The 16,961-nt window shown below is 57.1% G+C and overlaps 3 protein-coding genes across 3 annotated transcripts in view; 1 reads left to right on the plus strand and 2 right to left on the minus strand.

Moving 5' to 3' along the window:
• Positions 1-55, minus strand: part of LOC119114191 (collagen alpha-1(I) chain-like) — an 11,718-nt gene extending 11,663 nt beyond the window's left edge. Inside the window, exon 1 of the mRNA XM_037238393.1 lies at positions 26-55. Coding sequence (XP_037094288.1) covers positions 26-55 — 30 coding nt within the window. The remainder of the gene's footprint in view (positions 1-25) is intronic.
• A 58-nt stretch (positions 56-113) lies between these two features.
• Positions 114-4,560, plus strand: LOC119114325 (cleavage and polyadenylation specificity factor subunit 4-like). The gene is made up of 6 exons (XM_037238520.1): positions 114-220; positions 752-955; positions 2,000-2,189; positions 3,303-3,474; positions 3,745-3,816; positions 4,439-4,560. The coding sequence occupies exons 1-6, from the start codon at positions 118-120 to the stop codon at positions 4,538-4,540; spliced, it is 843 nt and encodes a 280-aa protein (XP_037094415.1). The 5' UTR covers positions 114-117; the 3' UTR covers positions 4,541-4,560.
• Positions 4,561-5,474: 914 nt separating this feature from the next.
• LOC119114192 (polycomb protein Sfmbt) lies at positions 5,475-12,483 on the minus strand. Its single transcript, XM_037238394.1, has 8 exons — positions 12,416-12,483; positions 11,710-11,832; positions 11,056-11,277; positions 10,546-10,983; positions 9,519-9,701; positions 8,673-8,825; positions 6,148-6,687; positions 5,475-5,811 (listed from the first exon to the last, which is right to left on the minus strand). The coding sequence occupies exons 1-8, from the start codon at positions 12,458-12,460 to the stop codon at positions 5,548-5,550; spliced, it is 1,968 nt and encodes a 655-aa protein (XP_037094289.1). The 5' UTR covers positions 12,461-12,483; the 3' UTR covers positions 5,475-5,547.
• Positions 12,484-16,961: the final 4,478 nt, after the last annotated feature.

The raw sequence follows: 16,961 nt of genomic DNA on the forward strand, positions 1-16,961 counted from the left end.
CCGCGCCAGCCGCGTGTCTACGCACCGGAAAGCCAATAGTGTGCTCCCCCACCATGTCAGCAGGCAGGCAGCGGTGTGCAGTGCCGGCGGCCGGACTGGGCTGAAGGCGGCGCCATCATGGAGACCCTGGTGGCCAACGTGGACGACATGGTGTTCGACATCGAGGTGACGCTGCGGGAGCAGCTGGGCGCCCAGTCGCTGCCATTCGCCGGCATGGACAGTGAGTACTGACTCGGCGGGGTCCTCTCTTTGACGCGAGTACCGACGCGGCCGAGTCCCGCGTGGACAGTGAGTACCGAGTCGCTCGTGTTTATGGCGCGTACAGCGAGTACTGGTCAGCAAAGTCTCGAGGCAGAGGCTCGGCGTAGTCAGTGGTTACCATCTGAACAGTGTTTGGACAGTTGATGTTGTGCAGTGGATATGGGCGATTAATCTCCAGTGCGTTGCTGCGTTGGGTCATGTGGCACGAGTCGTTTCAGTCCTGGCAGTATTGTATCAACTTTGAACATTGTCTTAATCTAGCGCACTGGTGCATCCTCCGTCCATTCAACCAGACGTGCTTGAAATTAGTGAACAGCCTCTGCTGGTGTTTGGTGCTCAACTGCTCGTAAGGAGCAGTGCTTTTGCAGCGTTTCCCCCAACTGGACAGCGTTCCCAACAGCGGGCCCGCTCGCTGCGGCCAACGCGCCGTGGGTGGGTCCGGCCAGCCGCGGCCCACTCGCTAACACGGCGCCGTCCGCCGCGCCGCCAGAGTCCATGTCGGGTGTGTGCAACTTCTTCGCCAAGGGTCGGTGCACGCGCGGAGACCTGTGCCCGTTCCGACACCTGCGCGGCGACCGCTCCATCGTCTGCAAACACTGGCTGCGCGGACTCTGCAAGAAGGGGGACTCGTGCGAGTTCCTGCACGAGTACGACATGACCAAGATGCCCGAGTGCTACTTCTACGCCAAGTTCAGTGAGTAGTGTCGAGAGTCGTCCCGCGGTGGGCGCCTCTGCGCTGCGGCGTTGAGAAGGGTTATCGGCGAGGGTGGACTCTTCCGCCTGTGGAATCTCGGTGGGACTCCTGCAGATGCTTATGATAAGTGCTTGTTTGTGGTGCTGATGGACAAATGGCCATGCGTTGTGGTTTATCAATGCTATTTGTAGCATAGAATGCATCGTAATGAGGGTTTGATTTCATGAGACAGGATTTTTAGCATGAAAACAAAGCTTATTGGAATGTGGCACTGTGTGTAGCACCCAGCTGCTCTTCAGTTTTCATTATGGCGTCACAATAATAGGATGTTGATAGTCACAGATCTCTTAGTTTGATTAGTGGGGCTTACAACTGCGCCATTTGTACCCTTTTTAGTATTTGTTTGATTTTTGTTTAGTAAATGAATGAGTGTTGGTACATTAGACGTACACCACGGCCAGTATGATGTTCCCTCCTCCTCTGTGACTGAGCGATGTTGGTGGCACCAGATGTGTGCCACTTAGGGCAACACTGAGGCACCTACCGCCTGGCACCACCGTTTCGTATGGCTGATCGGCGCGGCCGCCTTCCAGACGCGCGGCTCTTCTCTCCCCCCCCCCCCCCCTCCCGCTTCCCCAGCCGGCGCCACGGAGCCGCGCCGGTCGTCTGACCCCACCACTGACCGGCACTCTCCGTCGGACGCGTGCCACAACGAGTGTTCGTTCTCCCCCCCCCCCCTCCCGCTTCCCCAACCGGCGCCACGGAGCCGCGCCGGTCGTCTGACCCCACCCTGACCGGCCCTCTCCGTCGGACGCGTGCCACAACGAGTGTTCGTTCTCTCCCCCCCCCCCCCCCCTTCCCGCTTCCCCAACCGGCGCCAACGGAAGCCGCGCCGGTCGTCTGACCCCACCACTGACCGGCCCTCTCCGTCGGACGTGTGCCACAACGAGTGTTCGTTCTCCCCCCCCCCTCCCGCTTCCCCAACCGGCGCCACGGAGCCGCGCCGGTCGTCTGACCCCACCACTGACCGGCCCTCCCCGCCAGACGCCTGCCACAACAAGGAGTGTCCGTTCCTGCACATTGACCCGGAGACCAAGCAGCGCGACTGCCCGTGGTACGACCGCGGCTTCTGCCGGCACGGGCCGCTCTGCCGCAACCGGCACGTGCGGCGCGTGCTCTGCCTCAGCTACCTGGCCGGCTTCTGCCCGGCCGGCGCCGGCTGCCGCCTCATACAGTGAGTGGCTGTCGACGGCGCGCCGTCCGCTGGCGCCGCCGGTGGCTGCGCCGGTGCCAGGGTGGCGGCGGCGGACTTAAGCGGCCCGCACGTCACCGCTGCGGCCAGTGCACCTGCTCGGGTCCGCTATTGTCGTGGGGTTTCCGTAGAGGGTGGTCTTGTTCCATAGTAGGGTTTCCGTAGAGGGTGGTCTTGTTCCGTAGGGTTTTGTGGGGTTTGTGCTAGGTTCACCTGTCTGCATGCCTTCGGTGGACCTGGACCCTCGGTATCAGCCTTTAACGATCTGTCGGTGGCGATGTATGTATAGGATGACCTCATAAAGTCGGGACGTATCGTTCGATCTCACAGTCGTTTTGGGAGCCGTCGCTCCTGGTTCGGCCTCTGAGAAAGTTTGTTTCGGAGAATGTGTGAGGGTGCCACCATTGAGCGATTCTCTACCATCACTGTCCCTGCCCAGTGCTACCGTCCCCGGCAGTGATCTTTCCCCCCGTCCTTTTATGGCATGCAGGACGACGCGCGTTGGTCGGCGGCGTCACGCTTTCATCTCCCGTTCGCTATCCCTTGCCTCCTTACGCAGGCACGTGCATTGCTTTTGTTGGAGTGTCGCACGTCGCGCCTCGAGAACAATCCCAATCCCACCGCAATCGCAATCCCTCAATCCCATCTCGTGCGACCGAGCATTGTTGCGTCTTCGTAGCTCCGCTGATGCACAGCCGGAATGTCTATGGCGGACGGTGTCGGCGGGCCCCTTACCGTCTCGTGTTTGCTGGAGGCGCCGGCGGACCCGACCCGCCGTCACGTGACCCGGCTCAACTCGCCGACAGCTCGCCAGCTCACGTGACCCGGCTGCTGCTGCTCGTAGCCCGTGGCCCGCCGTCAAGTGGCCTGGTCCGCTGCTGCACGTGGCCCGTTGTCCGCTATCACGTGATTCGGTCCGCCGCTGTACGTTGCGTGTGGCCCGCCGTCACGTGACCCGATCCGCTGCTGCATGTGACCCGTATCCCGCCGTCACGTGACCCGGTCCGCTGCTCCATGTGGCCCGTGACCCGGTCCGCTGCCGCCCCCGCCTCGCCCGGGGCTCACGGGGCCTGCTGACGCTGCCATTCTGCGCAGTCCGCGGTTCGAGCTGCCGCAGAGCACCGAGGAGGGCAAGCCCGGCTCCAAGGGCAAGTCCAACATCACCTGCCACTACTGCGGCGAGGTGGGCCACAAGGTCGTCAACTGCTTCAAAATGTCGCCCGACAAGCGGGAGGCGCAGTTGCGCCAGGCCTCGGAGAAGTATGAGGTCAGTCACGTGGCCCGCGCCGGGGGCAAGTCACTGGAGGCTACCGGCTTGGGCGTCGTGAGTGTAACGTTGAGGTCCTGGGTTCGAAGCTCATCGCGGACAACTTTCTTTGGTCGTGCTTTACCAATGTCTCGTATAGCAATGGCCGGCGACATAACTTGCAGTCTGCGTGGCTCGGCATGCAGTGACGGCAGGGCCGCCCGCTAGCTATGGGTGCCTCTGCATCGACTCTACCTGACCTGACCTTACCTAACCTGTGCCCGGCGGCAGGCGGCGGCCGCCCGGTACATCGGCGGTGGCTCGCACGGTCGCCACGACACGGACCGCATCACGTGTTACAAGGTGAGGGTGCGCGGCGGGGGGCCCGGCCTGTCAGGGCGGTGGCCGCCGACACTGTCAGCACGAGCGGCTCAGCCAGCTGCGTGAGAGCGCATAAACTGGTACCAATATCCAGCCATTTGCAGGTCTGTTTGTGGGCTGTTTGCAATTGATTTTTTTTTCGTGGCGATGTCCCATGTTAATTTTTGACGCATACTGGATGAAAAGAGCCGGATTCTCACGGCTGGCTACGTTTCGTAATTTAGCGCGTCTTGTGAAAAGTGGCGCCTCACTCGTGTTTTAAGAAGCTTAAGTACGCTGTGGCGCCGTTTTGTCACATGCCTTGCATGCATGCCACCAAAGATCAAGTTTTACCGACATTTCGAGCATATCAAATACGTACGTGTCTATGTGATACGCGCACAAATGCTGGGAGCCACCGCCAAGCGTCGGGACAGTCGTTTAATATAAAATTATATATATGTAAATATATATAATATAAAAATAATAAAGAATTTAATATAATAATAAAAACTTCGCCGTAGCCACGTCGTTCAATCCCGCCACATCTCGCCGCCGTCTGCGGGCGGCCAGTGCTCTAGTCCGAGCCCGCTGTGACCGACTGCGGGCCGCGGTGTGTTCACAGTGCGGCGAGAAGGGCCACTTCGCCAACCGCTGCACGCACGGCGCCTACTCGTTCCTCAGCTCGGCGCCGCCGGCGCCCGCCCAGGCGCCGGGCGCCACGTGAGCCGGACACGCGGCGGCAGGGCCGGGCACGTGGCGCCGGCGCCGCCGGCAGTTGGCCCGGCGTCGCCTGCGTCGTCCGAGGCCACCCGGCCGGCGGCGCCCACCGCCAACGCGTGCGCGAGACTGGAGGCCGTGGGGTCCCGCGGTCGCACAGCCCCGCTCTGCGATCGGTGCGCTCGTGGAGAGGGAGGCCGCGGAAGACGGCGCCGCCTGTCGTCTCTCCCCCGGTGCACTGATTACGATGATGATGATGATGGTGATGACTGATATTGGACCCGGGCGGGCGCATGGAACAGGGGACAGTAGAGGACTGCGCCACCGGGTGGTCTGGACGGTGCTCGCCTGTGAGACGCGTCTGCACGGTGACTGCGGTAGCCCCGCCCCGTGTTATGTTCCAGGGGAAGCTCGTCGAGTGTCTGTCGCATGTCACGTGCAACCGCCATGTGTTTCAATTGTATATTTTGTACAATACAGCCTAGGTACGCTCGAAGTTTGAATTATGGCTTTATATAGGAGAAATGAGGACGACATGACAATCAGTGCGAAATGAGTCAAAGCATACGTACAAAAGTGTCCATGGGGCGACATAACCAAGCTCGGCCGCTGCGGTGGGCGCCCTCGCGACGAACGGCCCTCCACGCGCCGGCCGTGCCCCGGCTCGTCGCCGCGCTAAACCTCCAGCTACCGTGTCGCCGCCCGTCTAAATCAATCAGAACATGATACTGAACGCGACCGCAGCTGCGACCAAATAGCACTAAAAACACTGTAAATGCCAGCGGCGGCGGGGGCGACCCGCTCCCGGCGGCCGTCGGGGCGTGGCCGGCCGCCGGCCGCTGGCGGTGGGAGCCCGCGGCCGCCCCGCGCGCGCGCGCCATCACACGCTGGTCCGCCGGCGGCGCCGGCACGCCGCCGTCGCAAAAATACCGGCCCCCGACGCCGCACGCGCGCCATTCGCTCACAGCTCGGCGGCGGCCGCCGCGCGCCCGACCGCGCCCTGCGGACGGTCCATCACACCTTCTTGAAGCTGGCCATGAAGCGGGCCTGGGCCGGCGCCACGCGCGCGCGCAGCTTTTGCACGAGGTTCTCGATTTTGAGGCTGGGCCCGACCTTCCAGCACGCCAGCTCCAGCACCTGATGCTTGGTGAGGTCGAGCAGGCGGGCGCCGTCGACGCCCGCCTGCTGGAAGCTGTCGCAGTAGGCGGCGCACTCGTTGACGCGCAGGAACTGGCCGACGTCGGCCACGGACCAGGCGGCCGGGTCCAGCTGCCCGGCCGCCGGCGCCGCCGCGCCCGGCCCCGACGCCGCGTCCACGAGGCGCGGAATGAGCGCAGTCGGCGGCGCGTCCGCGTCAGCCGCCGGCGTCGGCGCCGGCGCCGGAGCCAGCGCCGGCGCCAGCTGCTCCGGCTGCTGCTGCTGCGGGGGTGGCTGCGCCGGCGCCGGCGCCGGCGGTGGCGGCGGCGGCGACAACTCCGGCACCAGCGCCGCCAGCGACTCGTCAGCGGCGGCGGCGGCGGCGGGACGCCGGCCGGGCGGCCGCGGCCGACGGCCCACCATCTTGCGTCCGGCGCGGCGGCGTCCGGCGCGCCGGCCGGCCGGCCGCTCGCCAGCGCGCGGCGGCTCCAGCTTGTAGCCAACCAGCCGGCACCAGCCGACCGGGAAGATGTCAGGACTGGCGGCGTCCACCCACTGGTCGAACTGCTCCTCCCAGCCGGTAAAGTGCACGCGCAGCAGGCGTCCGACCACGGCCGCCACCGTCGCCACACACACCAGCTGCGGGTCCATCAGATCCACCGCCTCCAGCCGCTGGCCCGGCTGAAAGCCGTGCGATAGCGGCGGCCGCTGGAACAGATGCGGCGGCGCCGGCTGAGCGCCCGGCTCGGCCGCCAGGTACGCCTCCCAGGTGAACGTGTCGGCCGTGTAGCCGTGCGGCGGCGTCAGCGGCACGCCCACCGTCCGGCAGAAGCGCGGCGGGAAGATGTATGGCGAGCTGACGTGGTAGCAGAACCAGTCGCCGCCCGGCTGGCCCGGCTCGGTCGGCAGCGTCTCCAGCCGCACCATCAGGTAGCCGCCGCCCAGCACCTGCTTGACGGTGGCGACGCCGATGCTGCTCAGGTTGAGCGGGTCCAGCGCCTCCAGCTTCATGCCCACCTGGTGACGGGAGAGCCGCCAGGGCGGATGTCAGCCGCCGCGTCCGCACGGGCCGCTGCAGCCAAGGGGTGGAGCACAGCTGATGGACACTCGGCACAGCTGGCAGACACAGCCAACAGACACCCACCATAGCGGCAGACACAGCTGATGGACACCCACCACAGCGGCAGACACAGCTGATGGACACCCATTACAGCGACATACACAGCCAACAGACACCCAGCACAGTTGGCAGACAGCCAACAGACAGTGGCAGATACAGCCTGCAGACACGCAGCACAGTGGCAGACACAGCCAACAGACACCCAGCATAGCAGCAGACAAGCCTTCAGACCCCCAACACGGCGGCAGACAGTCTGCAGGCACCAAGCACGGCGGCAGACACAGCCTGCAGACAACCAGCACAACAGCAGACAGTCTACACACACCCAGCACGGCGACAGACAGCCAACAGACACCTAGCACGGCAGCAGACAGTCTGCAGAGACCCAGTAGAGCGGCAGACATAGCCTGCAGGCACCCAGCACAGTGGCAGACGCAGCCACAGACCTACAGTCAACAGACACAGGACACGGCAGCGGACACACAGCCGCCCACAAGGGGCGTCAGACATGTTATATCAGCACCAGCGACGTCTACACAGGAACACTTCGGCACCCGAGAGGGCTCCGGCGGCGGCGGCGGCCGCGGCAGCACCGAAACGGCCGCGACGAGCAGCCGCGTCACGAGCAGCCGCGTCACGAGAAGCTCCATCACGAGCACCCACGTCACGAGCCACAGCATCACACCAGAGCCGTCACGATGATGGCATTTTGATTTTCGAGCGCGTCGATTGCGGCGGTCATTTAACGCTCACTCACGGGCGTCATTTAACGCTCACTCACGGGCGTCAAATGACCGCTGCAGTCACTCGCTCACACATCTCTCATGTATTCAGCACGCGCGAGTGCTGCACGCGAAACGCGCTGATTCACCAGGCCTGAGTTTGCCACATGAGAACTCGCGCCATACAGCATTAAACGGGTGAATAGATCATCTATAAATTTGGTTTTTCCGTTTGGTTCGAAGTCCATTTGGTTCGTGAAATCTAAAACCACCTTGGCTGAACAGGTCAGATTCTCGCAAACGGGAGATCATAGAGACTGGCTCGCAAAGCGTAGGAGCCAGAGCAGTGCCTGTGTTCAGCTCCTACGTGCCGACACTGAACGAGAACACAGTTGACAGTCAGTAATCACAGCGACGGAGCAGAGCCGTCCGCACTCTGGCGGCTCTGAACCAGCAGAGCCTCCCGCACTCTGGCGGCTCTGAACCAGCAGAGCTGCCCGCACTCCACTCTGGCGGTTCTGAACCTGCAGAACCGCCCGCACTCGGGCGACCCTAAACCTTCCGAGTCACCCACACTCTGGCGGCTCTGAACCTACAGAGCCTCCCGCACTCTGGCGGCTCTGAACCTACAGAGCCGTCCGCACTCCACTCTGGCGGTTCTGAACCAGCAGAGCCGCCCGCACTCTGGCGGCTCTGAACCAGCAGAGCCGCCCGCACTCTGGCGGCTCTGAACCAGCAGAGCCGCCCGCACTCTGGCGGCTCTGAACCAGCAGAGCCTCCCGCACTCTGGCGGCTCTGAACCAGCAGAGCTGCCCGCACTCCACTCTGGCGGTTCTGAACCTGCAGAACCGCCCGCACTCGGGCGACCCTAAACCTTCCGAGTCACCCACACTCTGGCGGCTCTGAACCTGCAGAGCCGCCTGCACTCTGGGCGGCTCTGCGGGTCCGGCCCTGGTTAACAGTGGTGGGTTCACCAGGAAAAACTACAGCGTACGCCATTCTACACTTTGCACATCGCAAGCCACCGATGAATGCCAAACGTCGGTGAAACCAAGTAGCCCATCCCATCTGGCAACTCCAAAGTCTCCTACGTCCCAGTTTTCGCCGTGCCGCCGGCGGCAGCGCAGGCGGCGGCCGGGCGAGGCTGGCTGAAGACTGACCGTGAAGCCCTGCTGCGGGGCGGCCGGCAGCGGCGGCTGCCAGTCCTCGGTGACGTCGGTGGCCAGGTACTTGCCCGTCTGGCAGCGCTCCAGGTAGTCGGCCGGCGCCGCGATCTGGTGACCGACCGCCAGCGCCCAGCCCACCGGGTGCACCTGCGGCGCGGACGCACGCGCGGCGGTCACACTCACGCACGCGCACGCGCGCGCACGTACCCAGCAGGCGGACGGGGAGCGGACGCAGCTGACGCACACGCACGTGCAGAGTAAAGGGACGCGGTGCAAATTATAATGGTCGTCCGCACGCCCACAGAGGTCAGTCATGGTCACGGCGCAAGCGCGCGCGCGCGCGCGCGCACGCACGCACGCACGCACGCACGCACGCACGCACACACACACACACACACACACACACACACACACACACACACACACACACACACACACACACACACACACACACATATTGTCCAGGGAGTGGTGCATCAAGTCAAATGGCAAACAACACACACGCACTCCACACAGGCAACCTGTTGTCATGATTTAAAAAGCAGACGTCCATGACGCGGCAGGAACGGTTCACAAATTCCATTTCGCAACGATCACACTTCACACCAAGATTAATCTCATCGACGACAGCACTGCCGCACCGCACAGCCGACACGCCACAGCGTCGCCCCCAGCGCGGCGCCACGGCGACGGGGATGCCTCCCTCCCTCTCTCCGGCCGGGCCGCGCGCCGGCGCCGGCGCGGTCGGGAGGGAGTTCTCGCGGCACCAGTCGGGAGTCGGGACCCACCAGCGGCGAGTTCTCGTGTGCGTGTGTGTGCGTGGACAGAGTCGGGACCCACCAGCGGCGAGTTCTCGTGGCACCAGAAGCCGCCGTCGTCGCTGGGCGCGTCCAGGTAGCGGATATGCAGCCGGCGGCCGACCACCTGGCTGACGGCGGCGGCGCGCACCTGGCCGATGCAGTTCTTGTCCACCACCTCCACCACCTGCTCCTCGCGCAGGCTGGAGCCCAGGCTGCGCAGCACCTGGCGGCCCGGTCACGACGTGTCGCTCCAGCTCAAGTTGAGTCATATGGGGTTACTCGGGGGCCCGGACAGGCCACGGCGCGACCTGAGCACCCCACGTATATGCGCGTCGCACTGGGTTAAACTTCAACTTTTGGCCGATGCAGGGATGAGAAAATCTGCTTCCACGGACGTTCAAGAAATCGGGGACAGCAAACTACCAGATACATAGCAAAAAGCTAATGGGCGCTGACTGCAACCCACCATACCCAACAACAGGCCAACCACCAGAACATTTGCAGAATGTCAAGTGAAAGAGAACGCAGGTTGGTTCATACATCTGGGTGCTTAAATCACTGGTAAACATCTGAAGCTACCACGAGCAAACCTCGCTTAATCTATGCCATATTGGGCAGTGCTCTCCAGTGGTCAACTCGACAAATGCAGCTACATTATGATGGAACTTGGCACACAGGGTGAACAGTACTGTAGCAGAAAATGATAGACTGAGTACAGACAGCGGTGACTTTGCGGCGGAATTCGGCAGCAGCGTGCGTGCGTGCGTGCGTGCGTGCGTGCGTGCGTGCGTACGTCCGAACGTGCGAACATCCTTATGATGGCGGACTGGTGGCAGAAAAGTCGCCCTCACATTGAGGCCAGCGGGCAGTGCTACCTCATAAAGGGCGCTGACAGACGCGCCGACAGGTGGTGCTACACAGTGATGACAGCTGGCAGGCGGCGTCATAATGCGACGGGCAAGTCGATCTACAGTGTCGCCCTGTGATGCACACCGGCGGGACAGCTACACTGTGGCGGGCTTCGTGTGACGCCGGCTCGGCGAGCGGGCCAGCTGAGGCGGCCTTACCCGGTGATGGAAGTTGGTGGGCAGCGTGCGGGCGCCGGTGAGCCTCTTCACCAGCAGCTGGCTCCAGTCCGCGTGCCGGCTGGCCACGACCGGCGGCGGGATCAGCGGGCGGCCCTGCGTGGCGTACCAGCCCACCGGGTGCACGTCGTCCGAACACAGGTCCAGCCAGCGGCCGGCGCTCTCCTCCGCCGTCAGGCCTTCGTAGCGCACCAGGCCGCGGTAGCCCTCCACGCGCAGCACGGTGCCCACCCAGCAGGCGGGCTCGAGGCCGCCGCCCGGCGGCTCGCTCACCACCTCCACCTTGAGGCCGACGCACACGTAGTCCCAGGCGGCCGCCAGCGGCGCGTGCCGGAAACAGGGCACGGGCGCGGCACTGAAGTCCGCCTGGCGCAGCAGGCCGTCCCAGCTGAACGAGTGCGCCACCTCGCGGCGCGGCGCCGGCTCGGCGTCCGGCGAGCCGGCCGAGTCGGCCGACAGCGGCGACTCGGGCGGCGCCGGCGCCTCGGGCGTGGCCGGCGCCGAGTCCGGCTCGGCCGCCAGGCCCTCCACCGAGCGCGCGCAGCTCAGACTGCAGTACTTGCGCTCGCGCGTGTAGAACGCGTGCCGCACGCCGATGGCGCCGCACTTCTGACAGCGCGCCATGCCGTCGCGCACGATCGGGATCAGACTCGGGTCGACGTCCTTCTCGTACGTGATGGGGCCCTTCAGCTTCAGCTTGGGGTCCAGGTGTACCTGGGGGCGCGAGGCGGTCAGACGCGCAGCATCGCACCGCCCGCTCCCGACCGACGCGCGGTCAAAAGGGCGGCGCGCAAACAGCCGACGTGCGGCTGCTGTTTCTGAGCCAACTGCGACGAATATCACGGAGAAAGGCGTTTTACGCGCCAGGTCACCGCAACGCTACAACGCCATGCCGAACACAAACTCGAACCTAACACGGACTTGTGCCATATAATGAAAATACAATGATGTACCCACGGCAGCACCCCGCGCGCCTGACTAGACGTGACTCGACGAACGACACGCGCGACCGACACGCGACAGCTCGTCACACAGCCCAGCTGCCCCCTATCTTAGTCAGCCGTCTCCCCTGCGTGCCCACACCCACACACGCAGTGCCGCCCCCACATCGCACCCATCGGCGGCCAGCCGGCCCCGGCCACGCACCTTGGGCTTCTTGGCGTTCTGTGTGGTCTTGCGCCGGGCGTCGGGGCCGCCGGCCGCCTCCTCCTCGCCCGCCTCCAGCTCCATGTCGTCCGGCTTCAGCTCCGGGTCGTAGCCGCTATACTCCTGGCGGCCCGGAACGGAGTCAGCCGTCGGCCCGGCTCACGCGGCGGCGCAGCTCGGCTCCGACCGCAGCCCAGCAGCGCCCGGACACACGCGGCTCAGGCGGCGGCGCAGCCCCGCTCAAGTGGCGGCGAGCCCGGCTCCGACCGCAGCCCAGCAGCGCCCGGACACACACGGCAGCCTTACAGTGCAAATGCCATCCATAATCTTGTGGGATGTTTTTCTTAATAAAAAAACCTGACAGCTGCCGCGGATAATGAACAGTGTGATACAATACGATATTTTTACGTGCACTGTTGCCACTTTTGAAGGGCAATACACTCATCATTGTGTTGCCGATGCATAAGAAAGCTATTCAAACATGATGAAAGCATGTATAAATACATTGGAGCAATCCAGGATACAGCAGATCTTCCAACAATGCCCCATAACCGATCCGTGCATCATCATGAATGACAAGAACACTATGTTACCAATACATATACTATATAATATATTATATATATATATATATATATATATATATATATATATATATATATATATATATATATATATCGCGCCTCCCTCTCCCGCCGCCTCTCACCTGGTACCCCCACTCGGCGAACTCGTGCGGCACGGTGCCAGCCATATCGTGCGGCGCCGTCTGGTCGCCGGCGGCGCCGCCCCCGCCGGCGCCGCCGCCGCCGCCGCCGGGCGCCGGCAGCAGCGACACGGAGCGCGGCGTGTCGCTGAGCATCGGCGCCTCCAGCACGTTGTTGAGCATCACGTCGTTGATGTCGGTGGTGAGCAGATAGGGCGCGGCGCCCGTGGTGGCGAACCAGCTCATGTTGTACTCCATGGCGCCGGCCGAGCAGCCACCTGCCGGCGGCGGCTGCCAACTGAGACGGGCGGCGGGCACGCGGCCGCCAGAGGGCATGCCAGTCGCTGAAGGCACGCCGAGAGCGCGAACACTGACCGTGGCACAGTGCAAACTGGGAATCTCTATGAGGACAGTAATTCACACTATTTCTGGTTCAAATTATTATGTGAATCACAAATTACACAAAAGTGTGCCATTGTCAGCTGAAAGAAGTGCAATTCAAAAATGTTTGACAAATATTGAAGGTTGGATGAAACTAGGGGGTAGTTTTGTTGCATGTCAATGTTTCTTTCTCCAACTGCAACATCTTACATTACAAATGATGAACATACATTCTAATAAAATAAAAAAAGATGCATATCACCATATGATCTCATGTTCTGGGATGCATAACTAGAAGAAAATTAAAGAACAGAATGTTTCACCACTAGCAAAAAACACAATTTAATGCTTTCAGTAACTACATGAGTGTTTATGTTACTCAAACCACACTCACACAATGTGACATGCAATGTTAGAATTGCAGGACATATAAAAAGCATACATAGATAACTAACTTCCACAGTTGGAGGCACAGGTGTTAAATGTTCCCAAAATCCCCAAAATATCATAGAATTATCCCATTGGTGGACAAAATGTCAATCTAAACAAAATGTCAAGGTGCACATAATACACAAACTACTCAGTATCCCCCCTGACATTATGACAAAAATTGTATATTAAGTTTCAGGGCACTCAAACTTTCATACAATCCATGGCAGAAAGCTGACAGACTGACCATTACAAAAAGCACCATCAAACATGGCTTGGGGTTATCAGGCAAAATCATGTTCTGAGAATCTGTCATGCAGTTCACGCATCTGAGTGTGGTTTTGTGAAGACGTAGCAGGTATGTCATGCGTACACTTTCCAGCATACCTTAATATTTTGCAAAAACCACAGCTTATGGTTTCACCCATCTAGCACTTAACATTCAGCACTTTGGAAAATAGCATTGCACTAAGTTTGACTTGGTCCATGGTGAAACCATTACCACAGCTTCAAAAAACTTTGCCAATGAGTGTCTTTTAATTATATTACAGCAAAGTGTGAAGCACTTTCCACTGCACATGACCAAGCTGTCATGACCAAAGGGTATAAGAATTTGATTTTACAGTATTAGATGCTAGAATTGCATTTAATACCCTTTGATCATTGGTTCCATACATCATAGAGATCATTCATCAGGAAAAGGTAACAGTTTTATAGTTACTATCACATTTAAGGGGAGTGCTCCACATTCACAATTGGGGTTTTGGTCTGAAATAGCCATCCTGAAGACCTTTTAGTGCTATTCAGGAAGAGTATTTCATTGGGAAGAGAATTTCAGGAAGAGTATTTCAGAGTCACCTTGGCATCTATGATGTCACAATATTAAAGACTTTCAAATCCTGCCATTTCATAAGCCATGCAGTGATCAAAGTAAATAAAAAATTGTCAAGGTCTCCATATCTGGCATTTGTGAGTGAAATTTGCAGAATTGTTACTGATAAAGGCTGTCAGTTGGCTCTCAGTCCATGTTGTGCAAGGTAAAATGATGTAATTACACTATGACACATTGAGGAGTACATTTTCCTTAACAGAGAACTGTGCTGTCTATAGTGGTGTTCCAGCTTAAAAATTACAGCAATAGTCATAATTGAGTTTGTTTCATCATATCTAATGCTTGCTTCACAATCTTCAAATGCAAAGCATTCCTTTTAAGTATTTAACAGATAAGGAGGATTCTTTACCACAAACAAGAAATTGCAAGCATGACTTTAAAAAAATGGTAGCCAGAAATTGCAAGCATCTCAAGTATTATACCTGAAAAATATACCTGCCTGGAAAGATTGCTATTACAACCCAAATGAGCATTGTAACATAAACATACAGTTCATACAAGATAAACATTACACCATATTAAACCTAAAGGCTGAAAGAGGCAAGAATAAAGGAAACCAATGTGAGTTGTCTAATAATTGCCCCATATTTGACTTACTTTCTGATGCTAGAAGCTGTGGACTAAAGATTCACTCTTGATTTATTCTTATAGATTTACCAGTTAATGCTTACATCATATAGTTTTGACTTAAATTCTTTTTAATCCCTGCACCCTGGGACAAAACCATCTTTTATGTCCAGTGATACCAAGACACAGCTTAAAGAACAACATGAATACATACATGTGGAATTTTTACACAAACTCAAACAATTCTTCCAACACAGGTTAGCAGATTTCAATATAATATGAACACCCAACTTAACAAGTAGTGACAGTGATTGTTCAGCACTACCTCAATAAAAAACATTACCTTACAATGCATTATACCAGTCCCTTTGCAAAATTGACTGATTTATAGACCTTGTCAGAGAGCACTTTAACTTGGTGTTTTGGTTGGATGGCATCTTGCACAGTTATAATAACAATCATACAATAAAGTTCTTCACACCCAAATTCAACTCAGCCATTGCCACTCACTATTACAAAATACCCTCAACTTCAACATGAGGTAGATAAAATCTACATCATAAATTGGCTTTAAATATGTTTTGTATTCATTGCCTGTCAAAGTGTTCAGCTGAGCAAAAACATGTCACTTATCCTAGAAGTAGCAAATGCAGACTATAGCTTCAACCTGACCCTGAGATTTATACCAAAATTTGTAATTTACCAATAAATGAAGCAAGCATCAAATATGTTCATTAACAATGATGGACAGATACAGCAGCAAGAAGCAGCAGACAAATGCCCTTTTCTCATAACAAACCAATTTTAGCCTAGTGCTAATGCATGAAAAAATGTGGCACTCAGCCTGCTCCACTGCTTCTTAAGGACTGTCACTGCTAATGACAGGGAGAAAATGTGACATATAAAAATAATCCACTGCATGGTAAAATGTACCCTCAATTTGAAATCATACCCCATGCCAAACATGAAAGCTAAAAAGTTTAGATATGTGAAACCCTGCCTTTCAAAGTATCACTAAGGCATTACCTGACTTGTGATTTGATAACTTACACTATAGAACCAAATGGCCAGTGATCACAAAAAAACATGACTTTTACTGGAATGTGCATGTCTTATTTGTTTATCAGCAAAGCGGGTTCCTCAAGATTAAGTAATGCTGCTCCTCACTTTTCCCATAAGACAACTTCACTTCAAAAGTCCACACCACAGCTCAACAGCTCTAGAGCACAATTACAACTGGATCCAATGCCAGCAAACAAAAAGATCATCCCAGATGGCACTGTAATGAGGTACATTGTTAAATCCTGAGTGAAATAATTGTTCCAAATGATGGAATATGATTTACCTTCAATCAAATCCTTTACAACAGTTTGCAAATTTTTTTAATAGCAAAATGTCATTTTCTATGTTAAGAGCTGCCATTCAAACATAACCAATGAACTTAAGATAACAAATGTCATAGCTACCCAGTAACGTTTCATTCCAACTAAATCAGGAAAAAGAAAACCTTAAAGCATTCAACCCTGGGCGGAAATGGACAACATCGAGCAATCCACAACATAAACAAAGACCACGCTTCTCAGGACACATTTCGCGCACAAAACCGGCGCAGTCCGTTTGAATTGAATTTTACCAACCCAGCTCAGAAGATTGGACTTGTGATGTCTTCTTGACACTTCTGCTCTGATGTTCTGGTGTTGAAACATAAATTCACGAAACAAAACAAGCTTTTACATAAAAATAATGCATTTTTGCGCACCACCGCAACACCATTCCAATTCGCGGCAATTGCGCCGCACAACGGCACGCGAGATCGTTTGTGTATCAGCATATGCAGACGAATCCTTGTCATAATTACTCTTTTAATTTTTTTGATATTTTCATATCTTATGCCAATGCTCATCAGTATTTAGTGTACTTCATAAAAATTGGACATGATGAGAACATTTCGTTGCAATTACGAATCAAATTCAGCATATATAATCAGCATCGCTTATGCTGAATGTTTATTGTGCATTTTTGTTTTATCAGCAGCGCATACCGCACCCGTTCTTCGCACTTCCGAGCATGTTTGATATTGGTAGGGGCACAATCGTGATTTTTTAAGGGAACCCAGAGCTCATTGAAAAGGTATCCCGCCGATTTGCATCTGTCAGGGTGCCATCTAAAGTGAAAAAGGGTAAATGCGCCCTACTGCCCCCTGGCTATGCTTATGCTTTACTTGCCCCTTGGTTATTCTGCCGTCCAAAGGCAAAACGGCCTAAGAACCATTAGTTAACG

This window comes from Pollicipes pollicipes, unplaced genomic scaffold (assembly GCF_011947565.3).
Source record: "Pollicipes pollicipes isolate AB1234 unplaced genomic scaffold, Ppol_2.1 Scaffold_7262;HRSCAF=8765_pilon_pilon_pilon, whole genome shotgun sequence".
Taxonomy (NCBI): Eukaryota; Metazoa; Arthropoda; class Thecostraca; order Pollicipedomorpha; family Pollicipedidae; genus Pollicipes; species Pollicipes pollicipes.